The sequence below is a fragment of the Dinoponera quadriceps genome, unplaced genomic scaffold, assembly GCF_001313825.1.
Source record: "Dinoponera quadriceps isolate SergipeBrazil2010 unplaced genomic scaffold, ASM131382v1 scaffold278, whole genome shotgun sequence".
In the NCBI taxonomy this organism is placed as follows: domain Eukaryota; kingdom Metazoa; phylum Arthropoda; class Insecta; order Hymenoptera; family Formicidae; genus Dinoponera; species Dinoponera quadriceps.
This window is the reverse complement of record NW_014554664.1, coordinates 51,219-69,453: the sequence shown is the minus strand read 5'-3', so window position 1 is coordinate 69,453 and position 18,235 is coordinate 51,219. Positions and strand designations below refer to the sequence as shown.

Below are 18,235 nucleotides of genomic sequence, written 5' to 3'. Positions count from 1 at the left end.
AAAAAGTAACAACATCTTTAAATGGACCGTTTATAAGGCAAAATTCTTTACTGTGTAAGGAATTCATGTCTCTGATATAAATTAAAGTAAAAAAATGTCCTATAAACATGGGTCCAATTCAAAACGGTTATCCACCTACAAGTGTTCAAGGTTTATAAATGAAAGCACAATTTTTCGGAACGTTTAATTTCGGAACAACTAAAAATGAAAAATAAGAGGAAAACACAACGATTAAAAATGTAGTACACTAGAGGCAAGTTAATACTCGTATTGAATTAATACAGTATATTAATGAAGCGTGTAAACAAATAAAGAACAATCATGACGTTCTTCGTGCTGCTATTCAATCCATTTTAGATCGCACCGTACTGTGTATTAAACTTTGAACGAAGAACATCGATTTGAACAATTTATGTAATCTTTATATTTCCTTATATTTTATATTTTCAATCAAAAATGTTTCAAAAAATGTTACTTATTTATACTTATTTACTTATAAACTTCAAACACTTGCAGATCAATAACCATCTCGAGTTGGACTAATGTTTGTAAAACATTTTCTGCTTCAATTTACACCCGAAACATGCTCCTTGAGTTTTTTTAGTACAGCGTGTCATGTAACACCCTGCAATATCGAGTCGATTATATCACATGAAATCACACTTGTGTGTGCGCGCGCGCGCACGTTTAGGGAAACATGCCTGCACCTCTGTTCCTCTTCGGTGAGAAACCTTGTGTAGCCTCTCTTCTTCGACCTGTATCGCGTCAGCAACGCGTTTCTGAAACCCCTCAGGCGTCTACGGAGCAGTTCCAGCTTGTTTTTCCACGACGTCTCGAAGTACTCGGCCTCCACCAAATCGCACTTCGGCATTCCCATCTTTTCCAAGCTCGCATCGAGCCACGACGTTCCGTGACAACCCCGAAAACACGCGAGTCCGCGAGTTTCTTTCGACAATTATTCAAATCGCGCCCTGTAGGTTTCCCTCCCTTGCGCCTTTAAACGCGAGATCAAGAGAGAAAGGACAGTGAGAGAGAAACACTCGAATGTGTCGCGTTCCTACCGTCTCCCGATTTTCTTTCTTCCCGCCTCGATTTCGCTGATATCACCGAATCGGAAATCACTTATCGAAACTAATTATCACAGTAAGTGATTCGAATCGAAGCCTCGTTAATTTCACTCTCTCATGCGTTATTATATCCGTCAAAGACGGCCGGCGACATCGCGATCGTTGGCATCGCCTAACGAGTAGCCCCTGCCGGTCTTCCCTCGAGAGATGTCTTTGTCGCTGGGCCCGCGAGAACGCATAATTAGCCGCAGATTATTTCACAGCGTCGCACTCTCGCCATCGGCATCTCGGCACTGTCGATAAAATAAAACCGCTGTATTTTTCCGCGTAATTCCTTTTTCCCACTTATCGTGTGGCCGATAAGCGCGGAAAACAGCGTATATCGCTGAAACGAGGTCGGTCGCGGAGACGTCGACCCTCCGCTCGCCAAGAAACGAGCCCTGGAAACGTGACGTCTTGTCCAAACTCGTGAAAAACTCGACGCTGCTCCGACGAGCGCAAAAGAAAAAAATTTCCTTAAATCTACCTGACAATGGGACAAACCAAGTACGTTTTGGTTGAAGGAAACAGAATTTTTCGTTCCGACGAACCAAATTCGACTCTTATAACCAGAAATTCCATTTCTTTCAACCAAAATGCGTTTAATTTCTCCATTGTCAAGTAGATTCAGCAAAAATTTTCCGTGAGCGCATAATTTCAATCGTTCGCCTAGTTTTTCATATTGCGATTTCCTTGAGAAAATAAATCTACCGATCTATTTTCAAAGCTTTAATCGTTCGCCATGAGCGATGCGGATTTCGATAGAGTAACGACAACTAATTAGTTGTCTATTTTTTCACGATATAATTTTCTGCACGGGAAAAAGTTTGGTTGAATTTGCCTGACAGTGAGCACACCAAACGCGTTTTCGTTAAAGGAAACGGAGTTTCTGTGCAGAAAAAAGTCTGAAATCGGCGACTGAACTAGAACCAGGTGAAAACTCGGTGACAGAGAAATTATGTCTTTGTTAGCACGACTGAGAACATCAGTATGAATATTTACATGGAAAAAAGATTTGGTTGAACTTCTGGTTACAAGAACAGAATTTGACTCACAAGAACCAGAAATTCTGTTTCCTTCAACCAAAATGCGTTTGGTTTGTTAATTCAACCTGTCTTCTCCGTGCAGCTGTATTAAAATTCAATTGAAACAATTGGGAGCGATCCCAAAAATATTGGCAGCAATATACATATAAAGTTATTATCACTGACACTATAGTAACATTTTAGTCAATGTTACTAGACATTTACTAAAAAGATAGTTCTGACTATAATTATTTCATTATGGTGTTTATAGTTAAAAATACGAAATATTTTTCTCTCAATGCTTAACTAAAACGCTTTTGGTTTATTAATTGTCAGGTACATTCAACTAAACTTATTTTCCCGCATAAGGAAATCAACCGACCATCTCGTTCGGTTCGAAGGCGTATTCGCGGATATTGAGGATTCCGACGGAGCGGCGACGATCAACTGGTCGTTTATTTTTTTCTCAAATCGTAATTTCTCGAGGGAGTAAATTCACCAATTACCTTATTCGGTTTAAAGCCAGAAGTGGTGCGAATTTCGACAGAGCGACGACGATCGACTATTTGTCTATTCTTTTATAATTTTCCGGCAAAGTAAATTCACCAATTATTTTCTTCGAAGGCGACCTATGAACGATGCAAATGGAACTCTGATAAATTATCAATTATTGATTTTTACATATATTACATTATTTCCGAAGAAATAAATTCACCGATTTTACCTTGTTCGGTTCAGTAACCAGAAGCGGCGTGAATTTCGACGGAACGACGACAATTTTTTAGTCACTTGTTTATTTTTTCATATTATAATTCCTGAGGAAGTAAATTCACCAATTACATTATCCAGCTTGAGGGAACCATAAGTGAGTAAGTTTTGACGGAGCGACGATGATCCACTAAATGCCTATTTTTTCATATTATAATTTTCCGATAAAGTAAATTCATTAATTACTTTGTCCGGTTCGAAAATATTATAAGCGGTGCGAATTCCAACGGAACTACGACAAATTATCCATTACTTATTTTTACATATTACAGTTTCCGAGGAAATAAATTCACCGATTTTACCTTATTCGATTTAAAGTCACCAGAAGCGGCGTGTGAATTTGGACAGAGCAACGATAATTATCTTAACCACCTGTTTATTTTTTCACATTGTAATTTCCCGAGGAAGTAAATTCGTCTAATATGTTGCTTAGCTCAAAGATGACCAAGGTGCGAATTTCAATGGGACGACGGCGATTAATCAGTTGTCTATTTCTCTATGCCATCATTTCTCGAGAGAGTAAATCCACCGACAATTTTATTCGATTTAAAGGCGCCACGAACGACGAACGAATGTCGATGTCGATCGCGCCTGATCGTCCTTCGAACTTCACGACTCCTCGAGAAGGCTAATTCGCCAGCAGGAAATTCGCAACGAGTCTCCAAGACTCCATAGTTCCACTCGATATTCCAAGACTGCGTAAACACACCGTTAAGACTCAACGAACTGAGCCGTTATCGCCGACGACTGTTTGCGATCGGGACCGATCTCGGTTTCCAGATACGCGCAGGTGAGAAGTATAGAACACACTGGCAAAGTGGAATGTGTTCGCGTCGCTCCGCCTCGCTTATCAGTATCCGTAAACCAAACATGTGGAAATAATATATATCTGTGTCTGACATTCGTAGTTGTCAGTTCGAATTCACCGTTATCAGCGTATCGTTGGCCTCTTTCTTCTTCTCGCCTGTATAAATAAGCCTCGGCCATATAAACGTATAAACCCCGGATTTGCAGACGTGTTTCCTTATTTCCGAAATATTAATTTTCTGATTAATTCATTTAATTTAACGTCCGAATCAATTGATTTAATTTAATTTCCTAACTTCTTGGTATATGTCACACACATACACGCTCACATAACACGTATTATCATTGCCATTTTCTTATGCAACTCGTCGTCCCGAATTCGTCTCCAAAAGTCAAGATATCATTACTGGTTCACTTATTCGCTCGCTCGCTGTTTAATAATACAACAAAGCTAAAATATGTCCTATCGTATTTATATCCACCTATGAAAGATAATATTTATTCTCTAGATAACTTTAGGAATTTCCAGATTTTACATAATTCTACGTCGCAATTTTCAAGCGGAATCCACGAGGGAGACGATGGCGACTCTTCGGCGCAAATCCGCGGTTTAGAAAAGAAGAATGTCGATCGGAATCGAAAGGCACATAAAAAAAGAACGGATCGGTTAATTCAGCAGATCTATAGCTTGCCGGGCAAAATTGAAAGCTATAGCTAAGCAGATTTGCACGCGCGGTAAGGGAATGTGGAAGCGATTTTCAACCAGCTCATAAAACAAATCCGTTTTGACAAATATTATTGCGGCATATATTATGACTGTGACGTGTTTACTGTTTAATTATGTATTTTTGGTGTCAAGTATTTATTATTTATACATATATTGTAAGCATATATTATTTATTTATCATCTTCACCCAATGAAAAATTTAGTACGAATATCGCAGCTTTAATTGACAAGATTGACCATGACTTGATATTTAACCTTTCCTGAGCGTGCTTATTTGTATAACTTGTTAATCTGTTTAACCCTTATCGGACGCTAGCTTTTTATGCGCGATTCTCACTAGGTTGTAGCTGGTTTCGGTAAATATGCGAAAAATTTTCAGTATTATAAGAATAACATTTTTGTTAGAAATTATTTATTTTTTGAAGGAGTATTACAAATATATGAGTTTCAAATAATTATTTATAAGTTTTTAATGTATGATATTTTTTGAAACAATATCCAACATGAAGGAATGATTTTCTGTTGCACGTTTCACAGAAGTATACTGTTTTTCTTACTCCAGGCAACTTACGATTAGAACATATTAAACAGTCATTATGTTTTCCTTTAGCATCAAGTTGGAGGATATGTAGTTTTCCATCTAATCTCTCCTCATTGTCTGTTGTTGATGGCGTTCCATATCGGAAATTTATAAAATTTTCTTTATTCATTTTTGGGCTCAATATATTAAAAAATTGAATACAAAAGGCAGTGATATATCGCTGGAAATGTCAATTGCTCCGTTGCTTATGCTTAAATAACAAGGCAATCGTATCCGCATTTGACAGAGAGCGAGTTTTGACAGGTTCCGACTTGTCATCTCCTACGTGACGTACGATCGCAGCGACGAAGTATTGTTGTCACGTGAGAGGTGACTTACGACCGATAAAGGTTAACTTGGCATATTAGGTGAAATCTAGTAACTTCTCTGATACGCTTTTACTTAAATATCTACAAATATGTTTATCCAGTGTACAAATATTTAAGTATACAAAAAGTAAATGTAAAAAATTTGTCGTACAAACATTATTTTTAAAACAGATAATTTTTAAGATATAAGAGAAGGTAATATATTGATTCTACGTAGAAAAAAGTAAAAGACTGTACATGTTTTAATAAAACAATTCCATGTCAAATTATATGTGCAAAATAACACAAGATTTGACAATTATAAGATCTTTACTTTTCACTTTGCCCAATTTCACTCAAGAGTGTCTCAAACTAAAGTTAAACTTGCCAAATAAATTTATATTTATTAGTTTTACCAACTTAAGCGCATTTACGCACAGTTACAATAGGCGATAAGGAAATATTTTTATGTAATTTTACAGAGAAACGATTCAAGAGTTGTGTCAATAATGTGTACTAATCAGTGTTATCCAAGATTGATATACAAGATAAGATAGATAATTTCCTTTCACTAAATACTGATTTCTATTTTTTTCACTGTAATTTCTATTATTTTTACTTTAACTGACTTGTATTAAGTTATATAATAAATAATTGCGGTTTTTCAATATAAAATAGGACGACTCAATCTTTATGTTGTTATTATTTTATGAAGCAATGTGTGTGAAATTTCATAAAAAGTTTTATAAAAGTTTTATAAAATTATAATAGCATAAAAATGCAGTTGTTATACGAGGGAGAATCAATAATTATCCGTACTTATGTTATAAATTTGTGTAGGTTAATAGTATATTTTTTACCGAAGGAATAAAGAAACGATACGTTCGACTAAGTGCATTGAAGATCAAATTATATTGAAAAATAAAATGTTCATAAATTTTCTACTGTTTCTACAATAAATTGTATAAATAGAGCGCAGATAATTATTGACTTACCCTCGTAATTTTGTCTGAAAAACTAGAAACTTCTTATTATGCAACTTTATATTATAATAATACAACAACTAATTATCAACTATAATGAAATTTGTTAACTTATCAAATCTCCTCATATGCACAACAACAAAAGGAATAATTATCTCAAATCTTTTGTTTTCTTCAGTAACAAATATACTTCTAAATGTTTTAAACATAATATAATTGAAGTATTTTTCTCAATGTATTATTGGACAATATCTTTCCAAATTCAATTTTGCAAATATTCCACTGAGATAATTCGCCATATCGCTACTTTTTTGCCAAAGTATTATTCGGAATAGTTACGCAATTATCAACATTTTATAAAAAGTCAATGTTTCCACATGTATTTTTTTACATACCAACATGATCGCAGTATCATGAATTTCACGTAAGATTTCGTTATATAATTTCATCAATGTTTTTTTATTGGGGTCACCGTCTCAAAAAAAAAAAAACATTCGCTCTAACCGAAACTCAAAACATTCACTTATATGGGTCAAGAATCCATTCTGAGTTTGAACGAAACACTCGCTCCTGCAATTCCGAGTGCCAGTATTTTCGTTATCGCTCCGAGTGAAAATTTACGCTCACTTCAAGTGAGATTTCACTCCGAGAAATTTAACCAGTACATTACAGCTATAGATTCGCTGAGCTAGCGAAGTTTCTAGTAGCAACTCCTTTTCATTTTCCATACGGATGTAAAGACGCAGATCACCGCATCGGTGCGTCGCTCGTACAACGCGAGCGATTCGATGTCGAAGAGGATCCCGACAAAACGAATACAAAATATAGAAATGTTTAACATCCTTACGATAGTCGTTATCTAATGCTCTTAAACATCCTCGGATTGATTTACTTCCGTATGAAGACAAGGCCGGCCTTCACTCATCGGTGACGATGAGAGATCTTCATTGAAACGTTTCTTCGAAAAATAAAATAAATGATAAGACGTGAGCAAATGTGGAAGTTCGGAACGATAGCACGCCGTGTGAAAGATCGAAAAGTCCAACGTATGCGTACACGCGAACGACAACTACGCGTCACTGCGGCGATCATGTCGATGTGGTCTGCGTGTACCTCCTACACGTACATGACGTTTCCATCAACGAAGTCGATCATTATCTACTTACTTGCTCGCTCATAGCCCCTCGCTGGCGGCCCTGTCTTCATCAGGGGGACTGTGCGTTCGTGTGATGCGTGATTTGTCAGATTCGGACGCGACGACTCGGGAAACGACTTAAGGAAGATATTATTAGGATGAACACGCATTGTCCCGAAAGAAATGTATCGAAATGGAGGAAGTGGAACGATTTCATAAAAAGTCGTAATACCGAAACAAGCGGCGATTTAGCTGTCAAAAATAGTGAGCGAAGAGATTCATTCTGAAAAAAGTAAGAAACTAGTGAGTTGGCTTTAAAAAAAGTGAATAAATATTGGGTTCTTTTCCAGGTAATTTGTACGTTGAAAATTAAATTATTTATCTGTTATGCCGTTTCTCTAAAAGATTAAAGTCACTGACTTTGTAGTGGAAGCCAATGAAGAGCGAAATTAAAAGAATTCAGATTAAATATGTTACGTATTAAATATAATATTATATATAATATATAACATATTTACTTTTTAATCTCAATTATTTTATTTATATTGCACAGTTTTTTTATTCAGGAAAAGATTGCAAATTTAAGCAAATATGTATAATTTTCTTATTTAAAAGAAAATGTTTCCTTATTGTAAAACATGGTATAAGTAAATATGTTATTAGACTGACCGAATAAATATTTCATTATTTTTTATGTATTTTCCTCTCAGCACAACTACATCAGGAAAACTGCTCCACTTTTACATTTCGGTACTTTCCTTTTTCAAAACTACGCGTGTTCACCACTAGGTAAACCGACGAAGATCAGTTGATTTTCACTACTTGTCTAAACAGCAACAGACAAATATCCGTCAATTCTACGTTAAAACATTCTTCAATGATTTTGTATCAAGGCGACGATCACGGATATTTTAAATATTCCAGTACAAAAGAATTGAAGGACATTTCGATGGAAGAATATTTCGATGTAAGATCGACAGACTTTCATCCACCGTCGTCTTTCTAGTTAGTTCATTTCTAGATTTGTTTCTGTTACATCACGTATAACGTTGTTCCAAATTGAAAGTCAGCAAAGTATATCGAGGTTATTAGACTATGCATCCAGAATATGGCTTCAACTTCGATGAAACCGAGCAAACGGAGGAAGCGAAAACTTGACATTCTCTCATCTGGTCTTCCTTGAAACTTCATCGACTATTATTGTGCGTTATTGTGACTGCGGTTATCGTAGTGCACTTACTACTTGTTTGCATCTTCGGCGCTTCGATCTCTCATGACGAGTCACAATTACAGATTAATAACGCAACAACGACATTGGCCGATAGACGTTCTCGCGAGCGTATCGATCACGGATATCACGATTAAGTAATTACGCAATCGTGGAACAGGCGCGTGTTCCACTTCAATGCTTCGATTCGGAACAGATAGATAATTTGGACTAACAATATCGATGTCTCCGTTAACTGCGTGTAATAACTTTGATAATAGTAAAAGACAAGACTCAAGACATTTATGTTTACTTTTCGCGCAGAAACTTAATATGTAATACATATATATGTAAAATAAATAACATGTTGTTCTGTCTCAAAATTAATTAACAAAGAAGAGCGTCATATGCCAGTAAAATATGACGGAGATAATGATGGGAAATTTCTTCTACTTTCTACAATAATAATTAGATACAGTATGTATATATTGTATGTATCAGGTGTACAAATTAATTCAGTGCCTTTGCATTTAATGTCCTATAATTCTGATTCAAATTAAAATGTTTTCTCCTGTTCTTTGGTGATTGGAAAATGCCAGCCTTAAGCTTTAAGAAACAGTTGATGGCCTTGTCGATATAATCTCAGAAAGCAGTAGTTATCACGATGTTATTCGAAAAGAATTTTAAGAAATTTTAAGACACAATGGAACTATTGAATATATCATGTTCTACATGAAACGGCACCAACTGAGCGCTTGATTTTGCCGAATATTATAGATGACGTTATTAGTTAGAGTTGAAATTTTATTAATATTTGGCTTATGCATAAGGTTGGTATCTTGCTAACGTGCCTAGTCAATAATAATAGGAAGAAGCAGGAGACTTATCGATATTGATTACACACGTCTGATCCAATTATACATGTTCCTAAATGTGTTCACCGACAGCACAATGGAACAGGAACGTGAATCTGCCGACTCAGGTAAAATCAAAACATACTGCATTCTAAATAAATTACGTGGTAATCATGTTGTCACGTAGTCCTAATCATGTTGATTTATTTAGCATCCGTCACGAAAGGGAGGTCGATTGAAAAAGTCGAGAATGCTGAAAATATGACGATGAATCTTAGAGAAACTTCTTACAAATTCCAAAACAATATATAATTTTCGTGTCAAGTAAGTCAAGGATAAATATACGTCACGTCAAATAGAGATGCTCAAATCGTTAAAGGAACATCTAGATCAGCATTTTTACGAAATGATCAATTTGAAAGATTCCAAATTCGATGACATTACATTAGATATGGTAGAACAGAATAGCATATTATCTTATTCACATTTATATCGCACTAACGTTTATGTAAGACCTATATATATATATATATATATATATATATATATATATATATAAAATATAAACAGAACAGCGTGAATTTATATAATATCGTGTCAATGTTTATATAACATAACATTTCAAAGATTGCCTCTACATTATCGACATTTATCAAGTTCGTCAGCGGCGGTAGCATCCATTAATTCGCCATAAACAATCTGAAATTAAGTTCGCTTGGCCCAATTCGAGTCATTTCAACTGATCGTTTTTTGCTCACTTTCATACGCTAACAGTTGCGGACAGAGTTTCTAATCGGCCGCTCTCTTTCCAGTTCTGACTCTTACACGGAAATTAAAGTTTGATTAAATTCAAATTAAACCCACTGCTGTATGGATATTTAAGTCAAGAACAAAATTAAAATTAATAATTGTTTTATTCACGTTCGAAAAGATGTTATCAGCATTCTGATTGCGAGCGAACACGTCGTAATTGTTAAAATTGCGGACGGATCGTCCCTCGGTCGCCTCATTCGCGTTACTGAATCAGTTGTATTTCGAGAGGAGCAAGCCGCGAGATACACTGAATTATACGGACGTATTATAGGTACGCATAGGTACGTATCGCTCTTCACTTTCCACGGCGCTTTGTGTAAACGTCGAAGAAACAGTGGCTGCGTAGAAAACGATATTACGAACCAAAGCATGCATAGAATACCGTTAAACGGCTGTAGTTCGACAGCTGGCGATGAGACTGTCATAATATATGGCGCCGTACTTCGATCGCGTCACGGTAGAAGTGTTGAAAATATCGCGTGAAGCGTTTATATTGAAACTATAATCGCAAAAATGCGATGATTAAGGGAAATGTATGCATTTCAGAAAGGCTAAGAGCAGTACGGGAAGAGGTTATTAATAAAAAAATCTGGATATAGAGAGAATTTTTCGCACGATTAATATATAAATTAAAAACTCTTGATTAATAATAACTTTTAATAATAAAATAAATCTATTAAATATTAATTTTCTTAAAAAAAAAAAAAGATTGTCAGTCTCGATAAGAGAATAATGTTATAAAGTAAGTACGCCGATATTGTCTGGACATGTGTTTTGCGTAGTAAATTTTTCCCTACAATAGGCTTCAGAACGCTTCAGAACACTTCAGAACGCTTTTGTCTGATGATCAATAGGAAAAAGTAATCCTCCAAAAATTACTAAACAACCAACTCTCCTATTGAGTACGGATACGTTGTGGGACTTGTCGAAAAAAATGCTGCACCCTTTCAACCACCGATTGCACCTTCGCTGTACGCGAGATTGTTCTCCGTCATATTTCCCGTTTTTATTAGCCAGACAAACTGACAGGTGATGAAAATAGCAATGAAATTCAACCAGAAGTTTTCAATGAAGCACAGAAAAAGTGTTCTTGGGGGGGCGATAACGAGGGCACTCGCGGAAGCGACAACTGATGTTGCAACTTCATCGGTCAGCGCTAATAAGCAATAAATAGTTAACCTTTATATCTCTGAGTGCGTTCACGGGCCGGCGGTCTAAATGGAACTCAAAGGTCGCGGTGGTGCAGGAGAATTACCGAGAGAGTCGACTGAATTATCGCCGTTCTTGTCCGGGGATTCGCAAAGGGCACAAAGAAGCCGGATAATTAGGCCAAATTAACAGTCGCCCAGTCGTCGCCATAATTGACCCTAAATATTAGCGTGTTAAGTGAATTTTCATTCTCCCGCCGGAGAATGAAAGATTAGATAAAGAGTGTAATCTAATCTAGCCGAACACACAACAGTACCGTGAGATACGCGTTTATGTTTACGATTTCGTCTCGTACGGTCTCCTTTGTGTTTATTTCATGAGATTAACAAATTTATGTATATGTTATGTATATACTTTATGTATGTAAAGTCGGCGGCAAAAAGAATGTGACGTTTTCCACAGTAAGAAAAAATACTTGGTATTTGTAACTGTAATCGTATAAGTGGAATTATAATCATAAAAACTATTATAATATCAGTGATAATAATATTACACGCATATTGTTATTACTATTTTGTAGGTTAAAACCAGAAGAAAATATAATTTTAGAAGAGGTGAAAATCGCCTGACCGTTCTGGCGATTTCCGTCCGATTTCCAAGACATATCAAAAAGAAACGAGCCGCAACTTTTTTGTCACTGATTCACGTTATTAATTAGAATTACTTGTGCACTTTAAATTTTGCATATAAAACATTGAGAGTATCGTAGGAAATCCTATATTAAACAAAAAGTCTCGGTCTCGGATCGAGTCTCAGGATTAAATTTTGTTGCACAAACTGCAATTAGGTCAAATTGAATAAAAATCAAGTCAAATCGACAATATGACGCAGGAATTTGAGCTGTAAAATTTGATAAAAAATTCAATCACAGTAAAAAGATAATAAAATGTATGCTTTTTTACTATCTTGCTCTTTCAACTACCAAGATAAGGTAGATACATAATATGATTAATTTTACACATTTCTATTTCGAAAGATAAATAAATCAGGCGATAAGTACGAGTACCAGTAATATATTAAGTCAACTTTATGACCTCAGTCTTACTGAACTAAATTGTTTGTTTTACAAAAATAAAAGATTTGAAGAACATGAGAATTTTGTTGAAAAAAATTAGAACAGTTAATTCGCTACACAGTTAATTCGCTACACAGTTTTGAAATTGGGTTCATTCAACTTGATTCGAGTTGTCCGAATGGATCTTTTTTTGGAATGTAATAATACTGTACATACATTGGTTTGCGCTCGAGAGGCAACACCCGTCCCAGGGCGTTGAATAAATTATACGTTTAATGCTCTTTACATTTTATATTTAATATAGATTATAATTAAAACAATATATAATTATATGTTATGATAATTATAACAAAATCATTAAATGGATTATATATTTAATGTAATTATATTCTTAATATAATTGTATGCGTATAATGCTTTAAAATATACTTTACGTTTTTATATTTTACATTTAACACTTCATTACATATTTATTATATATTTTTTATATTATATTTTATATCCTTGTATTATTGTAATATTCTTTGATATTTTTACTTCATTATACTTAATAATGATAAATAAATGTTACGACATATATATATATGACACTTGATGTACGTGCGCGCTTATAGCTGCGAGAACACTTGAATTAGCCGCTCTCTGCCGAATCTCGACTCTTGCTCGAGCTTGCGCTCGTGCGAATGTCAAATGAAAATTAATAAATTACTTCATTGACATTCCGAGAATCCTGTTAGCTGCGTTCTAGCTACGGGCGGATACGTCGCATCTGCTGTCAGGATCGTAGACAGCATTTCCTTTAGCCGTTCCGAAACGGACAGGCAGTCTCGGCTCTCTCTCTCTCTGTGCCGAGCACAGAATACAGAATAGACGCGTTCTACAATAGATTTCCCTTTACCTTGCGGCGTTACGGCTGCGTTTGGATGAGGCTGCGACACCGGGAACATACCGGGCGGCGGCGCGGTCGCGATCGGCTGCTGTGCATCGGGATGTCCCTTACCCGATGGCGGATATATCGCGGCGTACGGATTGCTCATTCTTCCTCTGGTTTACCTGGCGCTCGTTCACCTTCGAATAAAGCGGCAGTTGGGTCGGTCGGTTCCAATGGGCGCGACACTAGACAGACAAGAACGGCTCGGTTATGGGTTTCCGGCGATATTTCTCAGGCATTCGGGAAAATTACGGCCGAATCCTGGCTCTGATTTTCAATCGATGTTAGAATCTAAAAGTGACTCTCATCGAACTCCGATCGGCTTGATATCGACGATTTAAAATCGCTATCCGTCAAGTACCATGTGCCATATATTTTGTTAAGATCAATAGAAATTAATTTATTATTGTTTAAATGGCTAAAATTATTGCTGGTGATTCTGCCGGTTTATTCATCGATTAGGTGAATCTATGTTTGGTGAAAGTCATCCTAAAGGTGGTATTCATAGTCAGATATTATGTAATAAGATCATCTCAAGTTCATTTTCAGATGCTATACGACTGGTTTCACTGACTATGGAGCATCTGAAAGCGAACTTGAGATGATCTTAAATATGAGATCTGACTATGAATACCGGTTATAGTCAGTGTATACTTATGTTTAAAATCGGACTATGGGTAGCACTGATAGTCCGATTTTATACTTAAGATTATCTTAAGTTCATCTTCAGATGCCGTAGTTTCATCGGTTGTATGACATCATATAGGTTAAACTTATGGAATCTTTCTATAAAATCTAAAATATAAAAGTTAAATATATAGCGCTTAACGCGTTAAGCGCTGCATAGTCCATCGGTGGCTTGCGTTGGACTTTCCGGTCAGGGCTGCTTAGCGCATATATTTTACGTTATCTCTTCCCTTCATAATAAATAATTATTTTTGTAATCTTATAAGTATAAATATTACAAGATACATCTCATAAAAATATATAATAGAAATATATAATAAATGCGGTAATCGAGGATTTTCGGTGGTCTACTCGGTGCGAATGGAAAGTCACGTGAAATTGGCGCGGCATTCAATATGTCAAATACAAAATCTTAAAATTATGGAAAATATCATACTTGACCATGAATACTGACCACAGCCGGATTTTAATATTTAAGTTCATCATAAAATACTGTAAAGCCTGGTTCATTGACTACACAGCATCTTAAGATGAAATTGAAACATTTTAAATATAAGATCTGACTGTAAGTACAGTCCATAGTCCATAGTCCAGCATTATATTTAAAATCGTCTCAAGTTTACCTTAAGTTAAATGCAATAGGATTGCCATTTTATTGACTACATTGCACTTCAAGACAAACTTAAAACAATCTTAAATACAAGATCGGACTGTGCGAATACCGTCTTGAAAGTTCGAAATTCAAATCCAAACAATCCGACGCCTTTCCTACCGACGGAGAGGACCCGACAGACTTGGTATCAGTAGTTCTCGAACGGGTCGACCGATGACAGAAGCTGCTGCTGGCTCGCTACGATACCCGCGCGCGCTACACGTATATATGCGCGATGCTGTGTGTTTACGCGGTTGAAATTGTCGTTGGGTCATCGTCCCCGCGAACGCGGCGCATATCGCGAGCGAGCGCGGTAAAGTTCGCCCCGTAAGTTCATTGTAACGTATATAACAACACGTGAGAAACAAGAAGACCTCGCTCGCGCCGATAAAGCTCTCTTTCCTCGCTGATAACCATCCTTTGTTTCGATGTCCGCCTGATCGATAGCACGACGCTCTACTGACGGCTTTACCGCGAACGGAACATCCGAATGACGCGCGGAAACTTCCGCGGATACGTGGACTGCTCGCCAGGGAAAAACAAAAATTCCGAATCCCGAGTCCGTGGATATTCGACTGTACACTGATACCGAAAGAATGATCAATCTTGTTAAGATTATAGTCAACGCTAAAATTATAGTCATTTTAACTATATCTTCTTGTTGTCCTAACAAAAAAGTAGCGCGATATGTGCACATAAAATTATACAGCGTTTAAAATTAATAGTATTAATTTTATAGTGGTATTTATTACAAACATAGTTTTCTTGGCTTTATAGTTATTTTGCTGTACACAATTACAGTCACAAAACCAAGTATTTTTTGCAATATGTATCTACATACATTCTAGGATCTATAAATTTGTCATATCGAATTCCAAATTCTAAGATCTATCTTCTTTCCAAATTTTGAATCTGCGATTTCTAAACAATATAGATGCTAAATGTTTGATTGTAAATTCTGTATTCTAAAATGTGCAATTCCGAGTCTGTGATATTCAATTTATACACGGAAAGAAAGAAAAAATATATTAATCTTACTAAAATTTAAATCACTTTTCAATGTCAATCATGTTGTTTGCTATTTTAACAAAAAAGTAGTAGTAGCAATATGCATACAAAATTGATATCAGTGCTGCTATAGTAGTGCTTGCTAGAAAAAATGTTTTTTTTTTGTTATAATTATAATTGTTTCATTATATAAAAAATTTTCTGACTGTGTAATTACAGTTACAAGAACCAAACATTTGTTCAATATATATCTTGAAAACATTCTACTTTCTATAGATTAAATTTCTCTCTCTTTCATATGGAAGAAAAAAAACTCCCAAATTTACATTCTCTCTTCAGAATTCGCAAATTTGTTTTAAACTTTCCGGGGATTTTCTAAACGTTTATATATTAAATTCTACGTTCTAAACTGGGAATTCGACGGAAACGGGCAGAATGGGCAGCCTCGCTCGCTGAATTTGATGAATACACGACACACACGTTGTTGCATTTCGATGCTCTCGCGGTGAGCAAAAATAAAAGTTAAAATCGTCAATCTGCCTGACGTTATACATTCGCGGCTGGGGGAATCCGGTTTGCGAAAATATCTCCGCGGCTTTTCTATTCGAGACGCGATTCGCACGCCCGGTTGCAGCCCGGTTATAACGGAATTCCATTGCATCTCGCGCCCGAATCGCCGGAGCAAGACGAAATCGCCGCCGCTTACGTCACTACTGGACGCCCCACGTGGCCGGCCGGCTGCTGACTGGCTGATGGCTGGCTCTCTCGTATTATCGGATCGTACTACTTTTTAACAGCCTCGAATAAGCTGTTTTATGAAGCCCAATTGACGGTTTCCTCGTCCGTTTCGTACGTACGTATGTACGTAAATGCGCACATAAGTGCATGTGTGCGCGTGCGCGTACGTTTGACCCCGATGGATGTTTATCGGTGCGATTTTAGGCCGCGTACAAGATGGAACGGACATGTGAATCGCGATCAGAGCAAGAATTCCTATTGTCTGTCGTATCGAGCCGACGCTACGCACACATGGCATCTGACCTTCACTTCCGGGGAATTATTCCGACTCCAACTATCGGGGGGCGATACGAATAATCCTCGTCCTGACCAAACATGGCAGATGTTAAGATATCAAGTTACGTAGAATCTACGTTCCATATTCCAATATTCCGGGTCCTGAATTTCGAATTTGGCATTTGTCGATTTCCAAGAAATGCTCCTCTTTCGGCTTTCTCAAGTGCACATGGAGAAGTCTCGCTAAAATTATAGTCATTTCCGACCTCGATTAAATCTTCTTCCGCTTCTAATCCAAAAAATAACAGTAGCAATATGTATGTAAAGTTTGTTATCACTGACGCTACAGTAACACTTGCTAGAAAAATGATTCGTTTGACTATAATTATTTTACTTTTCTGATTATATCAGTTACAAATGCTAAAAATGTTTTTTTCAGTGTAGGTGTGAATTTCGAGGCAGACGTTGTATTATGTAACCCATTCACGCACCCGTTGACGCTTCGAAAGATAGTCGCTTCGATCGAAGCGTTTATTGGATGTTACGTAAACGAGATGCAAAACCCGGGGAGAAACGAGTTGAGATGCACTAACATCCGTTGGTTTCAGTCCGTTGGAACAGACTCGAAAGATCCTTACGCCCGCTGTTCAAATATCGCGAAGGTCCGTATAAATAGAAATATTACCCTGTTGAAAAGAAATCGGACGAGAAGAACTAAAGCATCTTAAGGTTATGAAAAGGTTAAGAAAGAATCTGGTGATCACGAAAATTTTGATGCGCGAACTACAATCGAGCCAAATTGAAGAGAAATAGTGTCAGGACAACAAACTATATGAACTATAAAATTTATATGAACTATAAAATTTAGCTAATAAAAGAAAAAAAAGCGTAGTTCCACATGTATGATGTAGTTGTTCTTTCAACTACTAGACGATTGATCCAACTGAATAAGTAATTCAACTTTTAGTTTCAAAATTAAGTAGATCGGATATAATAAGTTAGATATTAGATTTACTTCGCGATTGAAATTTATCGAACGAAATTTTAATCTTGTTTCATACAAACGTAAGAATTGAGGAATATGAAGATTTCGCTGAAAGAATCAGAGCAGTTGTGGTTCGCCAATGCTATCTTGAAATCGAGGTCATTGAACTCAATTCGAGTTGTTTCAACTAGATTTACAATGTAGCAAATTATACAATGATAAAAAAAACTCGAGTAAAAAAGCCTACTCTAAGAGTTATGCAAATTATCTTAAACTTAAGAAAAACGGAATCAGTTTTCAATAATCTGACGTAGAAATTTTAACTACGAATTTTATTAAACAACGGAACATTATCAAAATTGAGAGAGAGAGAGAGAGAGAGAGAGAGAGAGAGAGAGAGAGAGAGAAAGAGAAATATAGT

General features: G+C 36.3%; 1 protein-coding gene across 5 annotated transcripts in view; it reads right to left on the bottom strand.

Annotated features, from left to right (window-relative positions):
* The window catches only part of LOC106740632 (phospholipid scramblase 2-like), a 40,547-nt gene that overhangs the window by 8,038 nt on the left and 14,274 nt on the right, over positions 1 to 18,235 (bottom strand). For all 5 annotated transcript variants that reach the window (XM_014611864.1, XM_014611865.1, XM_014611866.1 and 2 more), the window contains one exon: positions 13,436 to 13,653. In XM_014611864.1, the coding sequence (XP_014467350.1) occupies positions 13,436 to 13,574 (139 nt within the window). In that variant the 5' untranslated portion in view covers positions 13,575 to 13,653. The remainder of the gene's footprint in view (positions 1 to 13,435; positions 13,654 to 18,235) is intronic.